Source organism: Narcine bancroftii, chromosome 10 (genome assembly GCF_036971445.1).
Source record: "Narcine bancroftii isolate sNarBan1 chromosome 10, sNarBan1.hap1, whole genome shotgun sequence".
In the NCBI taxonomy this organism is placed as follows: Eukaryota; Metazoa; Chordata; class Chondrichthyes; order Torpediniformes; family Narcinidae; genus Narcine; species Narcine bancroftii.
This window is the reverse complement of record NC_091478.1, coordinates 79,209,334-79,234,927: the sequence shown is the minus strand read 5'-3', so window position 1 is coordinate 79,234,927 and position 25,594 is coordinate 79,209,334. Positions and strand designations below refer to the sequence as shown.

Genomic DNA, 25,594 nt, shown 5'->3' with positions numbered 1-25,594 from the left:
AAGCATGAAAGTTTGCAACACGGTGGTGGAAGTAAAAACTCAGCCGATCCCACCGTGTCCTGGATGTCGGCAAAGATGAAGGTACATCACCGACGTGCTGGGGGTGGGGTTTGATCTGCATCTTCGGGCGCCCGCCGACATTTCGCTCCGCCCTGGAGGAAAGGGAGGGTTAGGCCCATGCGCACAACCGGCCGGCGGCTGGGCAGGGCCGGTGACGTCATGGGGAGGGCGAGCGCGAGCTGGGGGAAGGGGAAGTAAGAGAGGGAGGGCCCGCGGCTGGGCTGGGCCGGTGACGTCAGGGGCAGGGCGAGCGCGTGCTGGGGGAAGGGGAAGCAAGAGAGGGAGGGCCCGCGGCTGGGCTGGGCCGGTGACGTCAGGGGCAGGGCGAGCGCGTGTTGGGGGAAGGGGAAGCAAGAGAGGGAGGGCCCGCGGGCGGCGACGACAGCCAACGTCGGGACCGGGGAGGAGCGAGCGAGAGAGAGAGAGAGAGAGAGAGAGAGAGCGCGTGCGCGCGCGATGAGGGCCGGCCAAGTGTGAGGGGTGCGTGGCGGCGAGGACGGCGGAGCGGGCGCGCCAAGGATCGGCAACCGGGGGAGGGGAGGGGAGGGGGGGGGTGGGGTGGGGGGGGTGGACGGACGAAGTTGGCGCAGGCAGCGAGCGTGCCCGGGGCCCGTCCGTCCGTCCGTCCGTCCGTGTGTGTGTTATGAACTTACTAAACACGTAGGGGAACGGGAAACTGCCACCCGATGACTACTGTAAACAGCGGCAATGATGAGTTTGACTTCAGACTGATATTCGGTGAAGACGGGCCGCAGCCCGGACTAGGCCCCGCAGGTTTGTATGAGTGCAGCGCTTCGCACTGATGGGCTTTAATGCCCTGCGGCAAAAAGTTCTTACTTGTTTAAAAAAGGGGCGAGGAAACGTTGAAAAGTCCGCCACCTTGCCCCATGTGGGCCAGCAATGACACCCCCCCCGTCCTGTCCCCTTGCCCCCATGTGGGCCAGCAATGACCCCCCCCGTCCTGTCCCCTTGCCCCCATGTGGGCCAGCAATGACCCCCCCGTCCTGTCCCCTTGCCCCCATGTGGGCCAGCAATGACCCCCCCCGTCCTGTCCCCTTGCCCCCATGTGGGCCAGCAATGACCCCCCCCGTCCTGTCCCCTTGCCCCCATGTGGGCCAGCAATGACCCCCCCCCGTCCTGTCCCCTTGCCCCCATGTGGGCCAGCAATGACACCCCCCCCGTCCTGTCCCCTTGCCCCCATGTGGGCCAGCAATGACACCCCCCCCGTCCTGTCCCCTTGCCCCCATGTGGGCCAGCAATGACCTCCCACCCGTCCTGTCCCCTTGCCCCCGTGTGGGCCAGCAATGACCCCCCCTCCTCTCCGTCCTGTCCCCTTGCCCATCGGTGTGTGTTGGCGCTGTTTGTGAGGGTGGGGGCCGCGGACCCTCTCCAGCGTTTGTAACTGCGAGCCTGACTCGGGGGAGCTGCAAGCGGGCCGTGACTGGGTTCTCCTGGGGCCGCCCATTTGTGCTCGTCCCCCTGATGAGGGGCTGAAGGCCGAAACGTGGGTCGGCTGGAGCTTTGCTCCATCGGAGTGGCTGCGTCCCCCCCCTCCCGCTCCCCACCCCCAGCATTGTTAACCCCCACAACTGGCTGCTGCTTTTGTTCTGCGCTGCTGGTGACCAAAGTGTCCTGTGCTCAGAGGTAATACTTTCTAATATAAAAGTTTAACTTTTGACGCTGTTTCCCAGAGAGATGGGCCGTCTATTTCGTGCAGGATGAGGATTTTCCTCCCTTAAAATTCACAGTAACGTACTGTGAATGACAGTATTGTCGTGGCCGAATTGTGCAGATGTCACATTGCTGACCTCCATCAAGCTCAATGGTGAAAAACCATAAATAAGGGAAGGTGTAGCTGTCAGCCCATATGGGACGTGGGAATAGACGAAAGGAAGTCTTGGAAGTTCGCCCAACATTCAAGTCATCAAATTTGCCGAGACACGCCATGTGCAGTTCAGATGACAGTGGAATCTAAGACGAGGGAAGTGATCAGGAAGGTAGATCCACTTCCAACAGCGCATGGCGTTACCCAGTTCTGCAGCTGGAGGGGATTGCTAATGTCGGGGCGAAATTGATGTCGATGCACCACCAAGTTAGCATTTCGTCAAATATTCACCCTGCCCTTTCGAGCGGCTTCCGGACCCTGATAGATATCGGGAGTAAAATACTTGGGGGAGGGGGGGGGGAGAAAGAAAGTGGAGTACAAACAAGCTCGTTTAGAGCCAGTGATTGGACGACTGTAATTTCATCCGGCTCCTGGTTAATTATAATTAAATATCAGGCCGACTGCTGTGAAGGGGCTATCACCTTTTCTAAAGTTTGCGAGAGTCTTTTCAACTTGAGGCTTCTTTTGCGGTGCTGGGGGCTACAAAATGCTTTGTGCCACATCAGCAGGTGAGCAGCAGTTTACGAATTAAGTTCTTGGGTTTTATTGATAGTTTGAGCAGGATCTGTTGTTTACGTTGTGTAATAATGTTCGCTTTATGATGATTTAAAATTGTAGCTGCTGTTTCCTTGAAATTTTTTAAACCGACAGCTAGTTCGACTTTAAAGCAGATACTGTATAATATGCCTTTTTGATTTTTTAAAATGTCTGGTTTATTGGAAGGAAACTTGCTATAATTTCTAGATTGCTTGGTTTACGTACTGGTTACTATGTGTTTTGCTAAATAATGAGCAGGAGATTTGTTTCCATGGAGTAGAGATCAAATAGCTATGTGTGGTATTTCAGTAGGTTAAATTTAGTGTGATCGTAACTATAGTAGTGTAGTGACATGGCTCATTCTTGGTGATGTCGAGTTGCTGAACAGTAATTACATCAAATTCTGCTTTGTAATTCCAGAATTTTAAATTAAACGTTAGAATTGGTTTTTTTTGTAGTAGCTCCTGAATTTTAAAATAATTGTCTCTAGATTTTGAATAGGTTTCTATTATTATAATTCTGGACCAGAAGCTGCAGGTTGCTTTGTTTTTGGTCATAATACCTCAGAAGAAAGTCAGAAATTAAGATAGAAAAGTGCCTTTTTTCCAGACCTCATTTACATTTTATCTTCATATATCTAAAGTTAATTAAACATTCTCTCACATGAATTAGATGGGATGCCTTAAGGGATAAAATTGTACAACTCTGAAAGAAGGTAAATGGAGCAGAAAGGTATTGAAGATGGATTAGACAAACAAGAAAAGTATTTGGGTTTTTTAAAAAAAAATACTTGACCTCTTGTGGTTGCAAAGAGTGGATGAGAAAGGGTTTCTAAATGTTGTATTTTTAATGGGCGAGTTGAGAAAAGAGAAGCCAGGAAAGTGGAGTTGAGTCAAAAATCAATGGTTGGATTTTAACGAGTGGTGCAACTAAAAGGTTTCTGCCTTGCAGCATCAGTGACATGGGTGGAATCCTGACTTCTCATGGTGTTGATGTGGAGATGGCACATTCTCCCTGTAACTGCATGGGCTTCTTTGTTGTGTTCTGGTTTCTTTTCACATCAAAACGTCATGTGGAATGGTATGTTCAATGGCTGCTCTAAATTCCTCTTCTCCACCCCCCCCTCCCCCCACTCCACCATGCAGTGAGAGGTAAATTCTGGGGTGGGGGTTTGGAGTTGATGGGAATATGATGCAAAATGGATTTGTACAATATTAGTGTAAACTATTGTTTGGTTATAGTGGACTCAGCGGGCTGAAGGGCCTGTTTTTGTGCTATATGACACTGATTCAAGATGCCATTGTAGCCCACAGTGCACCTATTTTTTTTTTAAGACCTGAGTTGAATCAAATAGTGAGTACTTAGTTGTCTTTTGGCATTGATGCAAAATTACATGATCTAATTTGAATTTTCTTGAATGTGGGCCATAATAAATACTAAAATACAAAAATAGTTTAACTTATTCAAATTTATTAGTTTGTCTTTATTTCTGCTCTCCTTCTGCATAAAATAGGTTATCTTGAGAGTTAACTGTTCTCAGTTTTAGTAAATGTTGATTTGAGTTTTGAAACTAAATTCACTGTGACCCATTCAAGTTAATTTGTACAGGATACATTGAATGATGCGCATAGAATTGAATAATTTGAGAATACAAGTTGATTCCGTTTAGTTGGTTATTCAATGTAGTATGAAAATAGCTATATTTTGGCTTCACACGTGTTGGACATTGGAATTCAAATGGTGGTTTTTCCTTGCCAATTTGTGTCATCTTCATTTAATCAGTAAGTACAAGATTTAGACATTAAAAGTATCAACAGGAATGTTGGGCCAAGTGTTGGTCTTAATGTAGGTGGCTGCTAATTATAGCAGTGGTATTTTGAAGTAGTTCATCAGTGTTGTGTTGACAGTAACATTTAGAGCTGCTTGAGTATTTTGTGAGTAGGCAAATCAACTGGCTTCAGCTCCACATCATGGTTTTAATTTGTTTTTTTTTGTTCCTGAGGTTCATTTCATTGCTTTTTAAAAAATTTTAAGATTTACCTTTATAGTGTTTGATATTTATTTTAATGTCATTATTTATTGCAAACAGTGTTATTTGGTCAGAGTAAGCACCTTATTTGTTTACTTGTGTGAATTATTCGGCTAGTGTTTGAACTGTCATTTGCTTTAATACCAAATGATATCTACAGCTGTGTTTACAAAAACAGCTGCCCTCAGTTAACTGAACTACACATTGCAAAGCTTATTCTCAATACGTGTATGAATTTATATGAGAACATAATAAAATGGGAAAAAAACTCTACACTGACATGCTGGGTATTTAGAATAGAAATACAATTAAATATTTAAGTGCAGAACAAAGGATATTTCACCTGAAATGGTTTGACTGTTTATTTCTAACTTAAGTATTTATCTGTTTCTCAACAGGATGATTTTACCTCGTCAGAAAATAATTGGCTTGTAAAATAACTGTGTTCCCAATTAGAATAATTAAGTGGTAAGATTGTTAAAAATGCAGTAGTATTTGTTATACTGCATGTGTACATTGGGTACAATTTTTTTTGTACTCCCAGTAAGTGGTAATTCTGCCTCGCCCACAGAAAAAGAATCTCGGGGTTGTATGATGTCATGTATGTACTCTGACACAAAAAATCTATTGTCATTGGATGACAGTAACATTTGGCACCTTCTGCACAACAAAATTGCATTACTCTTCTGCTATTTATTTCATATCATTGTTTTCCTCTTTCATTAGTCCATATTCAAAGAAAAGTTGAATATTTGTGAAGTGGGACCCAGGGGATTGGTTAGAATATGAAGGCATTGAATAATGTGGCAGCAGGTTAATATATTTGTTTACTTGAAAATGGATAAGGAGTTTGAGTTTTAGTTTGGTACAATACATAAAAGTATGTGTATAACATAAAGAGCATCAATTTTAAAATGTGTGACTCTGTGTTGCTCAGTTCAAAATTGTTTTCATTATTAAACATCAGTTATTCATTTTGGGTCCTGCCATTGGCAATATTAAGTTGGGGAAAGACAGAGTGTTGGTTTGAAAAGTAAAGTGGCTTATTTTGAAATGCATTTTTTTTAAAAAAAAAACATAAACTCAGTTGTCCCCTCTCCTCCTGAGATTTACTTTTTATAGTGTTTAATTTTTTATTTATTTAGCAAATTAGATTAAGAAAAGTCACTGACATCTCATCTCGTGCTATGTTGAGAAATACAAAAAATTAATGCTCAAAAGAAACCTAGATTCTAGGGTGAGCTGATAAAAATAAAGTTGCCCCTTTTTTTGATTTAGCTTTGAAGTGCTCTCCAAATTATATTGTTAAAAATATGAATGTCCACTTCCTGCATCAAATCTCGTACAATTCAGACTGTCCACACTCTTGAATGCGTATTACTATCACATTCTTAAAGAAGGATTGAGTAAAAGCAGTATGATAAAATGCATAGTTTTTAATGAAACAAATGAGCAGCAATGACTGAGCAAGTACCAGTGATGTCTAAAGTGAATGTTCTAGAATGTCCACTATCCGTAATCGTAGCATAGAGTCGTACATTTTCAATAAATATTTGCTGAACATACCACTATTTATTGCAAAGCTTTGGCAGTTTGGAATCTTGAAGTGGACTTATCACAACAACTTTTTTAATTTCATTATGATTCTACAAGGTCAACTGTCTCTTCATAAAGCTTCCCAAACAATATTCTAAGACCACCTGATTTTATTACTTGAAATTTCACGATCTCTGAAGCAAAAAAAAAGCAACAACCTGATAACTATTTCTAAATAAGATCCCCCAAAAAATAGAAATATAATGATGTCTGATTAAGTTATTAATTGTGATGTTGGCCAATGAGCAAATATTAGCCAGGATACTTAAAAAAAAATTCAACTAGGCAAATAGTATTGAGCGTCTTTACATCTATTTGAGAGAAGATACTGGACATAGGTTTAATGATGGTATGCCTGACAGTGTTGTACTCTTTTTTTCTGGATTAACAATCAGGTAGCCATGCAAGTGTTTCACTATGACATAGTTGATAAAATTTGAATCTAGCTGGTAGACCATGAACTGCACTTAAGCAAGCCTGAGCAATTTAGTTTCTAGACATGGGCAGTCATTTAATTTCAAAAGGTTTAGACCAATATGGATAGCACCAGGGTACATTTTCTCCATTTGCCTTTCTCTCTTGCATTGTACTTTGTCTCCTAGAAATTTATCACCAAGCACACGTAGGTTTAAAATATGCTAGTGAAATGTACAAGAAAATTGAAATGACGTGTGTAGTGAATATGCATATTCTTTTAGTTATCAATCAAAACTGCAGGTAACTGCATGAAATTGCACATGGGCAGACAACTCTACCAGTCACAATATTTTGGATAATTATCCCACAAACAAAATCACAGTTCAGATATCGCTTGATTTTACATTAATATTTACCCAAACCTGTTTGGTGTTTAATTAATATACATTTGCCATAAAAGAATACACATCTATATGGTGACAGATTAATATATCAGACTAGATTGGTTATTTCCTGTGTGCTCACATTGCTTAGTATGGGGATGAGGAGAAATATCTTCACTTGAGGTTGGAGAGCTGTTGTGGCTAGTCATTCAAAATGGATTTATGTGCATTGAGGGAATCAAAAGTGTGCAGAAACTGCTGCTGAGATGAAAGATCAGCCATGATCTTAAGTTGTTGGAGAGGTTTGAGGAGCTGGATGGCCTAAATGCAACATGCATTACTCTGTTGCCCTTAATGTCCTTGCCAAGTTGTTAATGGAATTTGGCTGCAGAATTTGTCTATGCTGCAGGGATTCACCAGACACTCACAGCGCATACTAAGATCATTTCACCAAGTCCGCTGATGTCATATTACCCAGATGATTAATATGAAAACCTTTTGATGCTGCTCATCTTTTTGGGGAGTGGGATTATGAGTAATGTGCTACTTTCTACCACAGGACACAGCAAAAAAAAAAGTCATATAACATTTAAATATCAGTCACTGAGGAGGAAAGGAGAACTAAAATGAAAGTTCAGACAGTTTCTCCGTTTATTATTCTAACTCCCCTCAACCCCTAATCAAGACTGAACCAGAAATCTATTCCTTTCCAGGGTCCTGGTCAGTTATTCAGTGGCTTTCCTTGCATCAGTAGTTCAGGTGCACTGAAAAATCTTGCCACTCTTAAGGAACAGGGGTCATTTGTCAGCACAGGGTGGGTGATTGTGAGCTCCAGGGAAGCTCAGCAATGAGGTAAAGGAATTGGCTAAAAGCTGCAAGTGGTGGTTGCAAGGTTGGGAGCACTCGCTTCCAAATATTTATAGTTCTCTCAGACATTCATGTTGCTGAAGAATGGTTTGCAAAAAAAAAACTAGCCCATTTGATATTTTCAAATAATTTTTTTTCGTTAATTAATAGTTTTGATCTCTTTTTTCCATTTTAAATTTTTAAATGATTTTGTTTTCTTGCAGTTGAACATTTTAAAACATTACAAATGTTGGTAACATTATTTGGATAAATTTATTTTGGAGAAATCATTGAAAATGACAATGTGAGGAAACTGAAATTATAATTATCAAGGCAGGCGAGTTCAATTAAATACTGTTTAAAGAAAGGTGATGAAATTGACATATGGTTGAATCAGACCTAATGAACATATTTTAAATCTTAGAATTTTGGGCCCAGAAATTACTTCAATCAGTTCCCACAATGATGTCATTAGCTGTCATTGTTTAATATACATTGTAAATTTATATTAAACACTTGAGCCTTTTCAACAACCAGTTGTTTCTTGTTAGAGTTGCTATTTATGCTGGTCCAGCTGTACAAGTTATCTGTGGGCCATTCTTATGTGCTAGATAGTGACTAACTGAATAGGATTTGTTCTGGAGGACCATAATGTATCTGATGGAATTGGCGTTTTACATGCAATGGCTCCTTTGATACCTGTAATATCTTGAAGGACAAAGATAGAAAATCCATGGGAATGATGGTATATTTTAAAAATGTGAGTACACTGTTCTTCCTTGTTTGTCTGTGTGCTTGGTTGTGTGCCTGCATGTTTTGCCCTGAGGACCGAAGAACACTGTTTCGTCGGATTATACTTGTACAAACAGATGACAATAAACTTGTCTTCCTGAATTCATGTCTGTATTCAAATTATGATTGAACAGGAGAAGCTTGTAGTGTCCTTGATAGCAATAGTGTAACATCTTCATAGTCTTCAGGTTTAAAGACTCAACGAGCATGGTTGGATCCCAGATGCACAGCTTCAAGTTGAAACTGATTCATGTACACTATATAATAACCAGCTGTGTACCACTTAACATTTCGATCTACTGTGCAAATGTGAAGGGGTAGCCAGCTTCACATTTGCACAGTATACTGGTACTTATTTTGAGCTCAAGATGTGATTACCCCGATTGAGAGTGGTAATAGCATCAGTACAGAGGAGGGAAATAATGATAAGATGCCACAATGGTGGCAATGGTATAAATAGAGAGCAGATATAAAAATGTACAATGAAGGGAATGTATGGATGTGACATTAAAGGTGCGAAGAGACTTGGAACAGTTTTCTTTTATTGAAGTTAATTTATTGTGAATGAAGTCTACTGGTAATTTTCGTTAAATATAGCATCAGTACTAAAGGGATTATTATAGCATTATATAAACTTTTATAGAGATTGCTAGGAACTGATGCAAACTTCTAAATGCTGGTAATCTGACATTAACCCCAACATCATTGTTCCATGACTGGTGCAACATCATGCCGCTATACTCGGCTCAGTGTGCAGAGGGCTGGTGGTGGATGCCTGGGAAAGTGCTGTGGCTGTTCTTTGGTGAGATGTTTACCTCAGACTTGCAATCTGGGCAGCTTGATGAGTGTGGCCATTGCTGGGAACCAGCTCCAGGTGTTGAGAGACCTGAATCCTACAGTTTGTCTTGTCAACTCCTGATCGATGCAGTGGAAATTGCTGTCTCCTCCTCTTTGGCTGCTCAGCTTTCACCAACTCAGAATTTCCTTTCTGGGAACAAGATAATTGGCTGATGACCACTATTATGAAAATTGTTTTAACAAGATTATTAATTCTATTACATTTTGTTTAAATGTCTTGTTATCTCGGGCAAATCTTGGCTCCAGTTCCCATCTTCCCTATTTTCCATCGAGTTGCATAGTTTCAACTCAATTACCCCACGTCATGTGGGGTTTAATTTTATAAAATTTTAAGTGTGCTGTCTTGCAAATAAACCATTACCTAGTTGGATAATATATATGTTGCATATCAATGCAGTTGTGAAGGCATTAGAAATAATAGTTTCAACCCACAGATCATCTTAACATGATGGCAGAGGTAAGTATTTCACATAGATAAATGCTTGGAATTGACCATCCCATCTGCTGTTGATATTTGGCTTGTCCCTCTTTCCAACTTGTGTGCCATAACAGATTGGGGAATTGGAATGCATAGGAATATAAAATAGACCTTTCAGAAAAAAAGTACTTATTTACCACAAAGCTCTTGCGGTCAGGTTGACTTGGCCACCTTGCTTATTGCATGTTCTTGGAGCTCCTATTATCTAGTACTTCACATTTTCATAATTGAAGAAATGAAAAAAAGACTGAACTTTGTTATTATACTACATTGTAGCGGGCGCTCAGCGCAACCACCGCCGTCAGTGCAGTGCACGGACTTACCTAAGGGCTGGCATGATAGCGGTACTGAGTGCCAAGAAATGACACGTTAATCAGCTAGGTCCCCTGTTGAAAGGCACGGGATGTTAACGAGTCTCAATTTAAACCAGCAGCTGCCCCTTAACAAGGTCCCACCTTGTCTCGTGGAGCCCGAGACGGGCAGGGAATAAAAGCCACTTGTAAAGCTTCAATAAACCAGTCTGGTTGACTAGCCTAGTGTGTGATTGCTTTTTTTTCAGTAGCTCTACCATTGTAGCCGCTACAGTTGTTGACCCCGACTGCAAGATTCAACTGAAACTTGAATCTCCAGTCATAATGGATACAGCTACAGCAGCAGTTAACACAGTGGGACTTCACTTGCCTCCTTTCTGGACCCAACAACCTTGGGTTTGGCTTCTTCGGGCTGAAACCCAGTTTCGGCTACAGGGTGTAACAGAGGAGGACACAAAATTCTGGCATTTCATGGGCGCCTTAGATGCATTTCATGGGCGCCTCAGGGTAAGCGAATTCATTGCCAGTTTCCCAGCAGAGAACCAGTACATCAGGTTCCGCTAGTTCTCCTGGATATACTGGAGTTAACAAAGACTTGAACGTGGCATGAGACTTTTGAATATGGAAGGTTTGGGTGATAGGAATCCATCGGATCTAATGAGTGAAATGCTAGCGTTGGCGGATGGTCATTGTCATTGCCTGTTTTTTTTAAATTTTTTATTTTTCACACCATAAATCACAATAGCCATGATATACACTTTTTCTTTTTCACACATTTACAGTGACTTTTTCTCCCCCCTCCTCCCAAGCCACCCCCCCCCACCCCCCCCCCCTCTCATCCATTTTAGGTATACAATCTAGGTTGCATTAATGCAGTCAGACAATGTTGTCATTCAACAAAAATACACCAGAAATTCTACTGAGTCCATTCTTTTCTTTTCTTCTCCTTCCATCAACTTAGGTAATGTTTGTTCCCGGTAGTTTTTCGCTATTGTATTTAATGTAAGGCTCCCATACTTGTTCGAATATTTCAATATTATTTCTTAAACTATATGTTATTTTTTCTAATGGAATACATTTATTCATTTCTATATACCATTGTTGTATTTTCAAATTATCTTCCAATTTCCAGGTTGACATAATACATTTTTTTGCTACGGCTAGGGCTATCTTAACAAATCTTTTTTGTGCATCTTCCAAGTCAATTCCAAATTCTTTATTTTTTATGTTACTTAGGAGAAAGATCTCTGGATTCTTTGGTATATTGTTTTCTGTTATTTTATTTAATATCTGATTGAGATCATCCCAAAATTTTTCTCTCTCACATGTCCAGATTGCATGAATTGTTGTTCCCCTTTCTTTTTTACATCGAAAACATCTATCAGATACTGTTGGGTCCCATTTATTTAACTTTTGCGGTGTAATGTATAGTCTGTGTAACCAATTATATTGTATCATACGCAGCCTCGTATTTATTGTATTTCTCATCGTTCCAGAACATAATTTCTCCCATGTTTCCTTTTTTATCTTTATGTTTAAATCTTGTTCCCATTTTTGTTTAGTTTTACCATTTGTTTCCTCATTCTCCTTTTCTTGCAGTTTGATATACATATTTGTTATAAATCTTTTGATTAATATTGTATCTGTAATCACATATTCAAGGTTACTTCCCTCTGGTAAACTCAAATTGCTTCCTAATTTATCTTTCAAGTAGGATCTCAGTTGGTAATATGCCAGCACTGTATCTCCAGTTATATTGTACTTATCTCTCATTTGTTCAAAGGATAAGAATCTACTTCCTGAAAAACAATTTTCTATTCTTTTAATCCCTTTTTTTTCCCATTTTCTAAAGGAAAGGTTGTCTATTGTAAAAGGGAGTAGCTTATTTTGCGTCAATATTAGTTTTGGTATTTGATAATTTGTTTTATTTCTTTCTACATGAATCATCTTCCATATATTGAGGAGATGGTGTAATACTGGTGAAGTTCTATGTTGTACCAATTTTTCGTCCCATTTATATAATATGTGTTCAGGTATCTTTTCCCCTATTTTATCTAATTCTAGTCTCGTCCAGTCTGGTTTTTCCCTTGTTTGATAAAAATCTGATAGGTACCTTAATTGTGCGGCTCTATAATAATTTTTGAAGTTTGGCAATTGTAAGCCTCCTTGTTTATACCATTCTGTTAATTTATCTAGTGCTATCCTTGGGTTCCCCCCTCTCCATAAAAATCTCCTTATTATTTTCTTTAACTCTTTGAAGAATTTTTCTGTCAGTTCTATTGGCAATGCCTGAAATAAGTATAGTATCCTTGGAAAAATGTTCATTTTAATACAGTTTATCCTTCCTATCAGTGTTAGTGGTAGCTCTTTCCAATGCTCTAAATCGTCCTGTAATTTTTTCATTAGTGGATTGTAATTGAGTTTATATAATTGGCCTAGATTTTTGTTTATTTGCACACCTAGGTATCTTATTGCCTGCATTTGCCATCTGAATGGGGATTCCTCCTTAAGTTTTGTGAAATCCGCGTTATTCATAGGCATTGCTTCACTTTTATTTACGTTTATCTTGTATCCCGACACTTCTCCATATTCCTTCAATTTCTTATATAGTTCTTTTATTGATAGTTCTGGTTCTGTTAAGTACACTATCACATCATCCGCAAATAGACTGATTTTATATTCCCTGTCTTTTATTTTTATTCCTTTTATATTATTATCTATTCTTATCGATTCTGCTAGTGGTTCTATAGCTAGCGCAAACAATAATGGTGATAGTGGGCATCCCTGCCGCGTTGACCTGCTTAAGTTAAATTGCTTTGATACATGTCCATTTACTGTCACTTTCGCTAACGGTCCCTTATATAATGCTTTAATCCAATTAATATACTTCTCCGGTAAACTGAATTTTTGCAATACTTTGAACAAGTAATTCCATTCTACTCTGTCGAAGGCCTTCTCTGCGTCTAAAGCAACTGCTACTGCCGGTGCTTTATTTCCTTCTACTGCATGAATTAAGTTAATAAATTTACAAATATTGTCTGTTGTGTGTCTTTTTTTGATAAATCCAGTTTGGTCTAAATTTACCATTTTCGGTACCTGTTCTGCTAATCTGTTTGCTAATAGTTTAGCTATTATCTTATAATCTGTGTTTAGCAGAGATATTGGTCTATATGACGCTGGTGAGAGTGGATCTTTCCCTTGTTTTAGTATCACTGTAATTATTGCTGTTTTACATGAATCTGGTAAGTTTTGTGTCTCATCAATCTGGTTGATTACATCCAGGAGGGGCGGTATTATTAGATCTTTAAATGTTTTGTAGAATTCTATTGGGAGTCCATCCTCTCCTGGTGTCTTATTATTTGGTAATTTTTTTATTATCTCTTGTATTTCTACTGTTCCAAATGGTTCTGTTAATTTATTTTGTTCCTCTATTTGTAGTTTTGGTAGTTCAATTTTAGTCAAAAATTCATCTATTTTCCCTTCTTTCCCTTCGTTTTCAGTTCGGTATAATTGTTCATAGAATTCTCTGAAGTTTTCCTTAATTTCTTTTGGATTATATGTAATTTGTTTGTCTTTTTTCCTTGTTGCCAATACCATTTTCTTAGTTTGCTCTGTCTTAAGCTGCCATGCTAAGATTTTGTGTGTTTTTTCACCTAGTTCATAATATTTCTGTTTTGTCTTCATTATATTCTTCTCCACCTTATATGTTTGTAATGTTTCATATTTTATTTTTTTATCCGCCAATTCTCTTCTTTTGGTTGCATCTTCCTTTATTGCTAATTTTTTTTCTATGTTTATTATTTCCCTTTCCAACTGCTCTGTTTCCTGATTATAGTCCTTCTTCATCTTGGTTGCATAACTTATTATTTGTCCTCTAATGAATGCTTTCATGGCGTCCCATAGTATAAACTTATCTTCCACTGATTCCGTATTTACTTCAAAATACATTTTTAATTGTTTTTCAATAAATTCTCTAAAATCCTGTCTTTTAAGTAGCATGGGGTTTAATCTCCATCTATACGTTCTTGGAGGGATGTCCTCTAGCTTTACTGTCAGTATTAAGGGTGAATGGTCCGATAGCATTCTCGCTTTATATTCTGTTTTTCTTACTCTATCCTGCATACTAGCTGATAACAAAAATAGGTCTATTCTTGAGTATGTTTTATGTCTAGTTGAGTAGTATGAGTATTCCTTTTCTTTTGGGTTTTGTTTCCTCCATATGTCCACAAGTTTCATTCCTTGCATTGATTTAATTATAAATTTGGTTACTTTGTTCTTCCTGTTAATTTTTTTCCCCGTTTTATCCATATTTGGATCCAAATTCAGATTGAAATCCCCTCCTATTAGTATGTTCCCTTGCGTATTAGCTACCTTCAAAAAGATATCTTGCATAAACTTTTGATCTTCTTCGTTAGGTGAATATATATTAAGTAGATTCCAAAGCTCCGAATATATCTGACATTTTATCATAACATATCTCCCTGCTGGATCTATTATTTCCTCTTCTATTTTAAATGGCACATTTTTGCTAATTAATATAGCCACTCCTCTTGCTTTTGAATTATACGATGCTGCTGTTACATGTCCTACCCAATCTCTCTTTAATTTCTTGTGCTCCAATTCAGTTAAGTGTGTTTCTTGGACAAATGCTATATCAATTTTTTCCTTTTTCAGTAAATTTAGTAGTTTCTTCCTTTTAATTTGGTTATGTATTCCATTAATATTTAAAGTCATATAGTTCAGCGTAGCCATTTTATATTTTGTTTATCTTCTCTTTCCATTTTTCCATCATTACCTTTCCTCCTTTTCCATTTCTGTTTTCTTATTTTCAACTCTTTACCAGACAACATTCCTACAACATCCAACATTTTCCTTATTCTCCTATTTCTATCTTCTTTATCCCCAATCTCCCCTTCCCCTCCTGAGTTGTCCTTTATCCCTTGTCGGACAACCACATCTCCCCTCTCCATTTGGATTTGCGAATCCACTCGCAAGCGTCAACTGATTTTGCAGTGACCGCTCTTTTCCCCCACCCAGCCCCCCCCAGAAAAGATTTCACTTTTCATATGTCACAAAGGTCACTCTTTTAATTCCCTCCTTATTCTCTCTATTCCATTACCTTCCCTTATTAATTCTTGTCTATACTATCTATGTTTTCCTCTAATTACAGATACTTTCACGTATGCCCATTGTCTCTATTCACTCTTATACCTCTTTACCCGCATACATATCAATCGTGGTCATTTTTACCCTCATTACCCGTCTTCATCCCTCAGTCTATTTTTGTCTTTACCCACATACATATCAATCGTGATCATTTTTACTCTCATTACCCGTCTTCATCCCTCAGTCTATTTTTGTAATTGTTCTACAAATTTTCGTGCTTCTTCTGGATCCGAGAACAGTCTGTTTTGTTGTCCTGGAATAAATATTTTCAATACCGCAGGATGCTTCAGTGTAAATTTATATCCTTTCTTCCATAAAATCGCTTTTGCTGTATTGAACTCTTTTCTCTTCTTTAGGAGTTCAAAGCTTATATCTGGATAAATGAAGATTTTTCGCCCTTTATACTCCAGTGGTTTGTTGCCCTCTCTTACTTTTTCCATTGTCTTCTCCAGTACCTTTTCTCTTGTAGTATATCTTAGGAATTTTACTACAATAGATCTTAGTTTTTGTTGTGGTTGTGGTTTAGGGGCCAATGCTCTATGTGCCCTTTCTATTTCCATTTCTTGCTGTAGTTCTGGACATCCTAGGGCCTTAGGGATCCATTCTTTTATAAACTCCCTCATATTTCTGCCTTCTTCATCTTCCTTAAGGCCCACTATCTTTATGTTATTTCTTCTGTTATAATTTTCCATTATATCTATTTTTTGGGCTAGTAATTCTTGTGTCTCTTTAGTTTTTTTATTAGATTCCTCCAATTTCTTTTTTAAGTCTTCTACCTCCATTTCTGCTGCTATTGCCCGTTCTTCCATCTTGTCCATTTTTTTCCCCATTTCTGTTAAGGTCATATCCATTTTATTTATTTTCTTTTCTGTGTTGTTTATTCTTCTTCTTAAATCATTGAATTCCTGTGTTTGCCATTCTTTAAATGACTCCATGTATCCTCTAACAAGAGCAAGTATATCCTTTACCTTGCCTTTCCCTTTATCTATTTCACTGTATTCTTCCTCTTCTTCTTCCTCTGGGTTGGCCATCTGTTGTTTCTTTGATGCCCTTTCCTCCTCTTCTTTCTTGTTTCCATTGTCTTCTGTGATCTTTTCTTGCTGCAGGTGTTCTGCAGCTGTCGTTGCTGGCTGTGGAGATCGACTCCCCAGCTGGTCCCCCCTCCCGTCGGTGTGTTTTTTTCATGCGCATCACGCATGCGCGACTCCTCGCGATGGTTGCGCACTTTTACTCGGCTCTGTGAGCCATTGTTGTAGTTCTTTTTCTACCGACCCGAGGTAGTGGGCTCCTCTCTCCACAGCGGGCCTCTTCGGACAGGTAAGGCCTTCACCTTTTTTCTCCGTTGTCTTCTCTTCCTCTCTTCTTTCCGTTGATTTTGATTTTTCTCCTTTTGTCTCCATCTTCTTTCCACCTTTATACTCACTTTTCTTTAACTTGTATTTCTGTGCCTTTGTATTTTCTCTTGATTTTCCCGACTTTTCTGGAGAGGGCTGGAGTTCACCGTCCGGCCACTACTCCATCACGTGACTGTCATTGCCTGTTTTTTGAAACCATATTCCTATCGAAGCTGCCCTACCCATTGCTAACATGGATTTCAGCCATCCTCATGACAAAGCACGAGAGGCTGACTGACTCTATTGTACTCTGACCCAGGAATCTGCTCAAATACAGGCTGTTTTGGCAGCAGGTACACCTCCCACACCCTACGAGCCTCCTGTCTCCGCAGTGCAGTCAAAAAAGGAGGAGCGTGTTGATGTACGTCCAGAATGGTGTTTTTATCATCGCCATTGGGGAAAAAATGCCCATAAATGTGTCCAACCATGCGCCTATCACAAGAAAAAGGCAGGAAACGCCAAGAGCCAGCTGCCAGTCGTGGCCTCGGCAGCTGGTGCAAATATAGGCCCTTTATTTCTTCAAGACGACAAAGGTAAACGCACGTTTCTTGTGGATACTGGTGCTGAGGTCAATTTACTCCCACCAACCCATTTTGAAAGGACACATAAGCAGCAACACCTGGCCCTTAGAGCGGCAAATGGAACTACCATTCCCAGCCTTGGAATGTGACGAATCACCATTGGTGCAGGAGGAACCACATTCCATTGGAATTGCGTCTTGGCTTCTGTCGCTCAGCCCATACTGGGTGCTGACTTTCTCCGGTCCCATGACTTGCTAATGGATGTGAAATGGTAGAAATTGGTTCATGCCACCACCTTTCAAACATACCCGTTGGCATGCAGCGAAAGGAGAGTTTCCCAGCTTGGAGTACATACGCTGGACAAGAATACCTCCTCAATGAATTTCCTCACATTCTCACTCCCAATTTCAATGCCTCCAAAATAGCCCATGTCTCATTACATAGACACTTCAGGACTGCCAATTCATGCCAAGGCTTGTCGTCTTCCCCCCGATTAAACTGGTACAGGCAAAAGCAGAATTTATAGCAATGGAGGAGTTGGGTATCATTCGACGCTCCAACAGTCCTTGGGCATCGCCATTACACATGGTACCCAAGAAAACAGGTGGATGGAGACCCTGCAGTGATTACCGGAGGCTTAATGATGTCACTACACCCGACAGGCACCCAATTCCTCATAAACAAGATTTCACCGCCCATCTACATCATTGTCGCATATTCTCCAAGGTTGATCTGGTAGAGGGATATCATCAGATACCAATTCATAAGGATGACATTCCCAAAACGGCAATTATTACCGCGTTCGGACTTTTTGAATTTCTTAGAATGCTGTTTGGATTAAAGAACGCTGAGCAAACTTTCCAGTGGCTTATGGACGCTCTAGGCAGCGATTTGGACTTTGCATACATTTACTTGGACGACATCCTTGTAGCAAGTCAAAATGAGCAAGATCACTGGCTGCATTTGTGCCGCCTTTTCCAATGGCTCCAAGACTTTGGTCTAACAATCAACCCCGACAAATGTCAATAAGAGCCAGGTGTGGCTGCTTATGTGTCCTTTCAAAATAGGTTGGTGGGAGTAAAATGACAGATCAACCATGGAGTTCTTGGGGCACAAAATCACAGCAGGCAGCATGCTCCCATTATCAAACAAGGTAGACGCCGTCCGTACCTTTTCCAAAACTACTACAGTAGTCAAAGGTGTACAGAAGTTTTTGGGAATGATGAACTTTTATCACGGGTTTATTCTTGAAGCTGCTGACACCTGCGACCACTGTTTAACATCGTCTCCACCAAACACAAGAACGTTATCTGGCCCTCGGAGGCAGAGGTCATGTTTATGTCCACCAAAGAAGCATTGGCTGAAGCAGCAATGCTTGCACATCCCAACCCTGAAGCTAATTTGACACTTAGCACCAATGCCTCAGGTACAGCTGTGGGTGCAGTTCTTGAACAGTGCATCAATGGCCATTATCAACCCCTTGCCTTCTTCAGTCACCATTTAAGACCAGCAGAAGTAAAATATAGCACCTTTGATCGGGAACTGTTGGCATTATATCTAGCCACATGGCACTTCCGTTATATCTTGGAAGGTTGACATTTCACTGCAAAATGACAGATCCACGGTTGCCAAGATAGCAACGCCATTTGTCCTAGATTTCAGAATTCACTACGGACTTACGCCACATTTCAGGAAAAGACAATCTAGTAGAGAATATGCTGTCTAGACCAAGTGTGTACCATATTCAAGGTGGAATCAACATTGCTGAACTGGCTACGGTGCAGGCCACGGATCCTGATATGCAGGCATACAGTACAGCCATTACTGGACTGGACATTCAGTAGGTGGAACCGCAGCACAGTGGACCAGAACTCCTTTGCGACGTATCATTAGGCAATCCAAGACCATTGGTCCCATTGTCATGGAGGCAACGTCTTTTTGACGACATTCACAGTTTGTCACATCCATCCATCAGGGCATCAGTCAAGATCATGTCAAATAAGTACATATGGCATGGACTGAAAAAAGACGCTGCTCAATGGGCACGAACGTACAACTCCTGCCAATCTGCAAAGATTCAACGACACGCCAAGGCACCCCTTCAGCCTTTCCCGACAGTATGCAGGAGGTTCGAGCACGTACACATGGGCCTGGTCAGACCATTACCAGTGTCACAGGGCATGAAGTATATTCTAACAGTGGTAGACCACTTCATGCACTGGCCAGAGGCCATCCCATTACCAGCCAGTGATACTGAAACATGTGCTAGAGCGCTCATCCTGAATTGGATCGTTAGATTCGGTGTGCCTACGCACATAAACTTAGGACTGCGGGCCACAGTTCACTTCGGCATTATGGTCTACTTTTGCACGTTTTTGTGGTACATAGCTACATCACACCACGGCATACCACCCGCAGTCCAATGGCCTGGTGGAGCGTTTCCACCGACAGCTTAAATCTGCGTTTAAGGCCCGACTCACCGGCCCCAACTGGGTCGATGAGCTACCATGGGTTCTGCTGGGGGTACACACGGCTCCAAAAGACTTGTCTGCATCATCTGCAGAGTTGGTGTATGATGTGGCCCATACAGTTCCAGGAGATGTTCATTTTGCATCCAACTCTGACCTGGATGTCCTTCAACAACTCCGCAGTGGTATTGCTCACAGCAAGCCGACTTCTACCAACTGGCACAACAATCCTAAACAACAAGTGCCCCATCACTCCCGAAAGGTGACTTCGTATTTGTTCGTAGACAGGTCCCAGGGACATCATTACAAAAACCATAGGAAGGACCATTCCGCGTCATTAAGAGAGATGGAGTTGTGTATACCTTGGACATTGGGGGACATTCACAACTATTCAGAATAGACAGACTTAAGCCTGCCCATACGGACCCTACTACACTCATTCAGTGCTCTCAGCCCAGACGACGTGAGCGTCCGCCTAAGACGTGCGTGTCTGGCTTTTTAATTTATGGCGACGATTGGGGGGGTAATGTAGCGGGCTGAGCAGGCGCTCAGCGCAATGATGCGAACCGTTGCTGTCCATGCAGCGCATGGACTTGTCTAAGGGCTGGCACGCTAGCGGTACTGAGTGCCGAGGGACGACATGTTGATCAACTGGGTCCCCTGCTGAAAGGCACAGGACATTAACGAGTGTCAGTTTAAACCTGTTCGTCCCGTGGACCAGCAGCTGCCCCTTAACAAGGTCCCACCTTGTCCCGTGGAGCCTGGGACAGACAGGGAATAAAAGCTACTTGTAAAGCTTCAATAAACCAGTCTTTGGTTGACTAGCCTAGTGTGTGATTGCTTTTTTCTCAGTAGCTCCACTGTAGTAGCCACTACAACATGATTAAAACTGCATTAATTTATGTTTTTATAATTTGCATGATTTATCACAATTTTTAAGTACTTCATCTTTAACAAAAGAAAGTGATGAAGAACCTCACATTTGAGTAAAATCAAAGCCACAGAGTAATGTAGCAATTTGGTTAATTGTGATCAGAAGGAGTAGAGTATTTAACAGCATTAGTTCGTCAAAAACCAAGGGGAAATATCAGCAAGGTAAAATTGAAGGTTCTCTGTCTGGTTAGACACAACATTCAAAACAGGATAGGAATTAATTAATATAAATTAAGGCTTTGATCTGTTATAGAGATGTGGTTGCATGGTGACTAAGATTGGAACTAAATATTCTGGATTACTCAATGTTTAAAAATGATCCGATAAAAAAGGATTGGGGTGGGAAGAGTGGGAGCATAGTATAGTGGTGGCTAGCTCTGATCAAGGATAACAGACATTTTGTGTGCATTGATCTTGGCTTAAAAGAACAGCAAATACACTGTCTGGGTAGAGATGAAAGATTATGGGAGAAAAATACAAGTGATTGGTTGAATATCTTCAACTTTTAGGAAGCTTATTAATCAAGAAGTGAGAATTTGTAACAAAGCTAATGAAATACTGGGAGTGGGAGTCAGACAGTGCTTTGATTTTAGATTGCAGTTTTGGTTTGCTTAGAATCAATTTGGAGAATAAGTTAATCAAATAAACATTATTAACGATGCTGTCATTTGTTCGTCATGTATGGAAGACCTTGAAGGTTTTTTTTGAGGAGAGGTGTTGACAGCAGCTTTGAGGGAGAGGGGGATGGTATCCTCCAATTGGACAGTGTGATAAAGGTGCCTTAAAGAAGGATAACCTGGCCAAACATGTTAAAGGCTGCAATCAAGACCAGGAGGAGAAGATTATCTCCAAATTTATAGGCAAATTTGTTACGAATGGCATTGATCACAGCTTTATCAGTTCTGTAACATGCACAGAGGGATTCACACTAGAAGTGATGGATAAAATTAGTTGAATTTATTGGTATTCTCTACATTTGAAGAGTGCATTTCCTCTCTCCTTCAAATCATCATACATTTCCTCAAAGCAAAACAGTCTGGACTCTTTGGCACATAGAAACTTCTGTTTCTCTTTCCACGTCCTATAGCTTTCAAATTTTTCAAAGCCTTTGAATTTCTATTTTAACTAGCTCTTCCTTCGATTTCCCCTTCGTATTGTGGGTGTGTCACATGAGAAATTACTTAATGATTTGGGCCTTTTACAGCCATTTTGTTCTGGGATATCTGCGGCTTTATTATGGTATGCCTTTTGTGTAAAAGACTTAGACACGGAATTTGGTGGGGGAGGGGTCATTCCAGTTCTGGATTTTTTTTCTGGCAACAGAGGTAGTAACAATGCCGGATCGCTGTCTGTAAAGGGAGTGATCTGGCATTCCAGCACCATGATGGGAAAGGATGTGCTTGTGTACCATTTTTTTGTTAGTGAATTTATGGGTAAGCATTTAAAACTTGGACAACACATGCTAATAGGAAAAATCTTTTTAATAATAATACCTGGTAGCCTGCTGCCTGCTCTCTTCTGTGAGGGGTGGTGGTGTGGAGGAGGGGGTGGTGGGGGGGGGGGGGAGAGAGAGGAGCAGGGCAGTGGGACCAGGGACCAATGTGGGAACTGACAGTGGGCCACCACCGGGAGAGTCTCCCACCGGCTCATACACTGATCCCAACGTCCTGCTTCCAGCTGTTCCCTTGTGTCTCTAGTCACCTTGTGCTGTCAGCAAGCTTGTCTGTGAGTTTGTCTTCATTTTGAATAGTCTGAAGCCCACTTGCCATTCTTGGCCACCTAGATTTGGTGAAACAGTCATGGAAGCTTCTCAATAGTTGGGATCACCCAGCTGCAAAATGTTAGTGTTGCTGTGGGCTGTTCATGGAGTAGGGTGAGGGCAATCACAAAGTGTGGCTGGGTCCAACACCAACCTGGCAAGGTATCATTCCCAATACATGACTGATTTGACACTATCTGCCAGGTTGAGCTGCAATTATAAATCAAAGGTAGAAGGCAGCGAATAAGTTCACTAGGGAATACCTGACCGGCAGGCACTTGGGGTTTTGTCCACCTCAGATGTCTGTACATGCTCCCATAAATGCAGAAGTCTGAAATGAGCTGGTGGTGAAATAGTGATGCATCATCTACTAGTCTCAATGTTTTGTTAGGTGGGTGAAGCAATAATGTGTTGCTGGGAGGAAAACGAGAAATGATTTAATTCATAAGTACATAATTCATGGTTTTTATAGGACTGTTGGCCTTTCAAAATAGGGCTTAATTATTCATGAATAAGGTGAAAAGTGTATATCAAAGGGTACTGAGTTTGGAACTCTACAGAAGGAGGGTATGAATGCTCAGTTATTGAATGTATTTAAGACAGTCTCTGACAGACCTTCAGATATTAAGGGAGAGGAGATTAGTGTTAGGGAGTGGCATTATGATAAAAGACCATCCCCCACACTGATCCCACCATCTCACTCTCAGCTTTCCCCAGGTACCTCTAATCACTTTGTGCTGTAGCAAGCTGGTCTGCGGTTTGTCCTCAGTTTGAACAGTCTGAAGCCCACTGCTCTGCTTCTTTCACCACCCCTCCCACCCCGACAGGCCGCCACCAGCCCCCAACCATAGATAGTGGTGATTAGTAAGGGATTACTTAAGGTGGTATGTGAGTGGAAAGAAAAAATTTGAAATTGACTGCTATAGATCAATACTTGAAATAGATTTTCCCATGCTCTTATAAATTGTGTACGTTTGTTTTTATTGTACATGTATTTTCCCACACTCTTCTATTAATTGTTGATTGCAAACCCTTTTGTCCAAACTTGTCTTTCTTGAACCACACACTTTCTCAACACAACAATGACCAGTGTGAGGACCGACAGCGGGTTACTGGGAGAGTCTCCTACCAGCTCCCATGCTGATCCCACAACCTTGCTCCCTCCCAACAGCCCTGATTTCAACTTTGCATACAAGACCAGGGGAATATTTTGAGCCATTTTGGGGGGAACAATGTGGGTCTAATATGCCTTCAAGTACGGTATTTTATATGTGACATTAGAAGTTGATGCTATTGTTACATGTCCTGCCACTTTTGCTCCCAGAATGCTGACTTGCTGTATGAAATGACACACTGACATGACATTATGTCAGCTTTGTTTAGTTCGGTATAAACAATCAAAACTGGCTTAATTCCGGGTCTTCTTTATGGCAATATTGCAGGATTTCGGTGTAAAAAGCATAATAGACTAGGCTGAAAAGTCTACGGTTGTAAAGAGTAAATTTGGGGAAGGTATTCCTAACTTAAAAGTTGGTAACTAGGGATACAAACCTGGTAAAGTGAGTTCTTTGTGGGATGGAAAGAGGATGTAAAGAAACTAACTGCTTATGGATATGGCAAGAAATGAGATGACTCATTTTTGTGGGAGGAATAGAAGTTTTATTGTGAGTTACTGCCAAATGTTGATCTGTATCTTTTGCTCTGGTATATAAAGCACAAAGTCTGCTGACATACAACCACGAATATACATGTTCAAGAAGTAAGTAGGAAGAGTAATAATGTGATTAATGTAATAATAGTTGGAGTATTCCCAAGATCGTGTTCTATGGCGAGCTCTCCACTGGCCACCGTGACAGAGGTGCACCAAAGAAAAGGTACAAGGACTGCCTAAAGAAATCTCTTGGTGCCTGCCCCATTGACCACCGCCAGTGGGCTGATCTCGCCTCAAACCGTGCATCTTGGCGCCTCACAGTTCGGCGGGCAGCAACCTCCTTTGAAGAAGACCGCAGAGCCCACCTCACTGACAAAAGGCAAAGGAGGAAAAACCCAACACCCAACCCCAACCCACCGATTTTCCCCTGCAGCCGCTGCAACTGTGTCTGCCTGTCCCGCATCGGACTTGTCAGCCACAAACGAGCCTGCAGCTGACGTGGACTTTTACCCCCTCCATAAATCTTCGTCCGCGAAGCCAAGCCAAAGTTGGAGTATTAGCAAAAAAGTTGTGTAGTTGTGCAGGATATTATTGCATCTGCAGGTTGAGCAGTGCATGCAGGTTTGGCCTTTTATTTAACCCAAAAGTAATCCAACCTGGATACACTCCTGGTGTGAAAGAGCTCTCCTTTAAGGAAAAATTGTTCAATACCCATGGACTTTTGGAATAATGAAGCACAACATTCTGAGGGGGATAATGGTGTTTCCACTAGTTATCTGGAAATGGCCTAGCATTTTCTCAATTCTGCTTCTTTATTTTCTCCAGTTAATTTCTTAAATTGCTGTGTTATGTTTGTTCCATTCTAATCTGCTGACACATAGATTCAGGATGAATGAGCTGTTTAGGATGTGAGGAAAAAATCCTTTATGGGTTGTGACCATTTGGAATTATGAGAGTTATATGTGCTCAGTTGTCAGGCTAAGAGATCAGAAGATTGATGCACCTCTGGGGGAACTACAGCAGTAACAATTTTGGAAGGTAAATGGTTTTTAAAAAACAAGATACTGCAGTTCCTATGATTTCTTGATGCTTTCTTTCCAGCTGTTGTGAAATGTTTAGTTAAATGTATGGGATTTGCTGTTTAACAATTCTGTATTGTTTGAATATTTCATTTTCAAAGACTCCTGCAAGTGCAAACAAACAATACAAAACATTTTCTAGCTACGCAATATAATTTAAAGTGTCCAGTATTTTTCCCGCCACCCCCACCTTCAACTTATGCAAACATACAATTACAAGAAAAATAGCTAGTACATTCCGGGATCCAACACCTTCCTCAAATTTCAAAAATAAACCATAAAGGGTAAAGAATAAATAATAAAACTGAAAATTAAAACAAGAATACTATATTGTTAAATATCTTCATCACGTGTAGTGCTGTGATTCAAGAAGGTAGTAACCTGTGCCACTTTCAGTGAAGTTGGATTAGGTATAGATCGTAGCCTTCATT

General features: G+C 40.8%; 1 protein-coding gene across 3 annotated transcripts in view; it reads left to right on the top strand.

Annotated features, from left to right (window-relative positions):
- The first annotated feature begins 612 nt into the window (after nucleotides 1-612).
- Nucleotides 613-25,594, top strand: part of nfatc3a (nuclear factor of activated T cells 3a) — a 166,664-nt gene continuing 141,682 nt past the window's right edge. For 2 of the 3 annotated variants that reach the window (XM_069901537.1, XM_069901540.1), the window contains exon 1: nucleotides 613-834. In XM_069901537.1, coding sequence (XP_069757638.1) covers nucleotides 747-834 — 88 coding nt within the window. In that variant the 5' untranslated portion in view covers nucleotides 613-746. Of the gene's footprint in view, nucleotides 835-2,219; nucleotides 2,455-25,594 lie in introns of those variants that run through there. The other variant, XM_069901538.1, reaches the window with a different exon arrangement.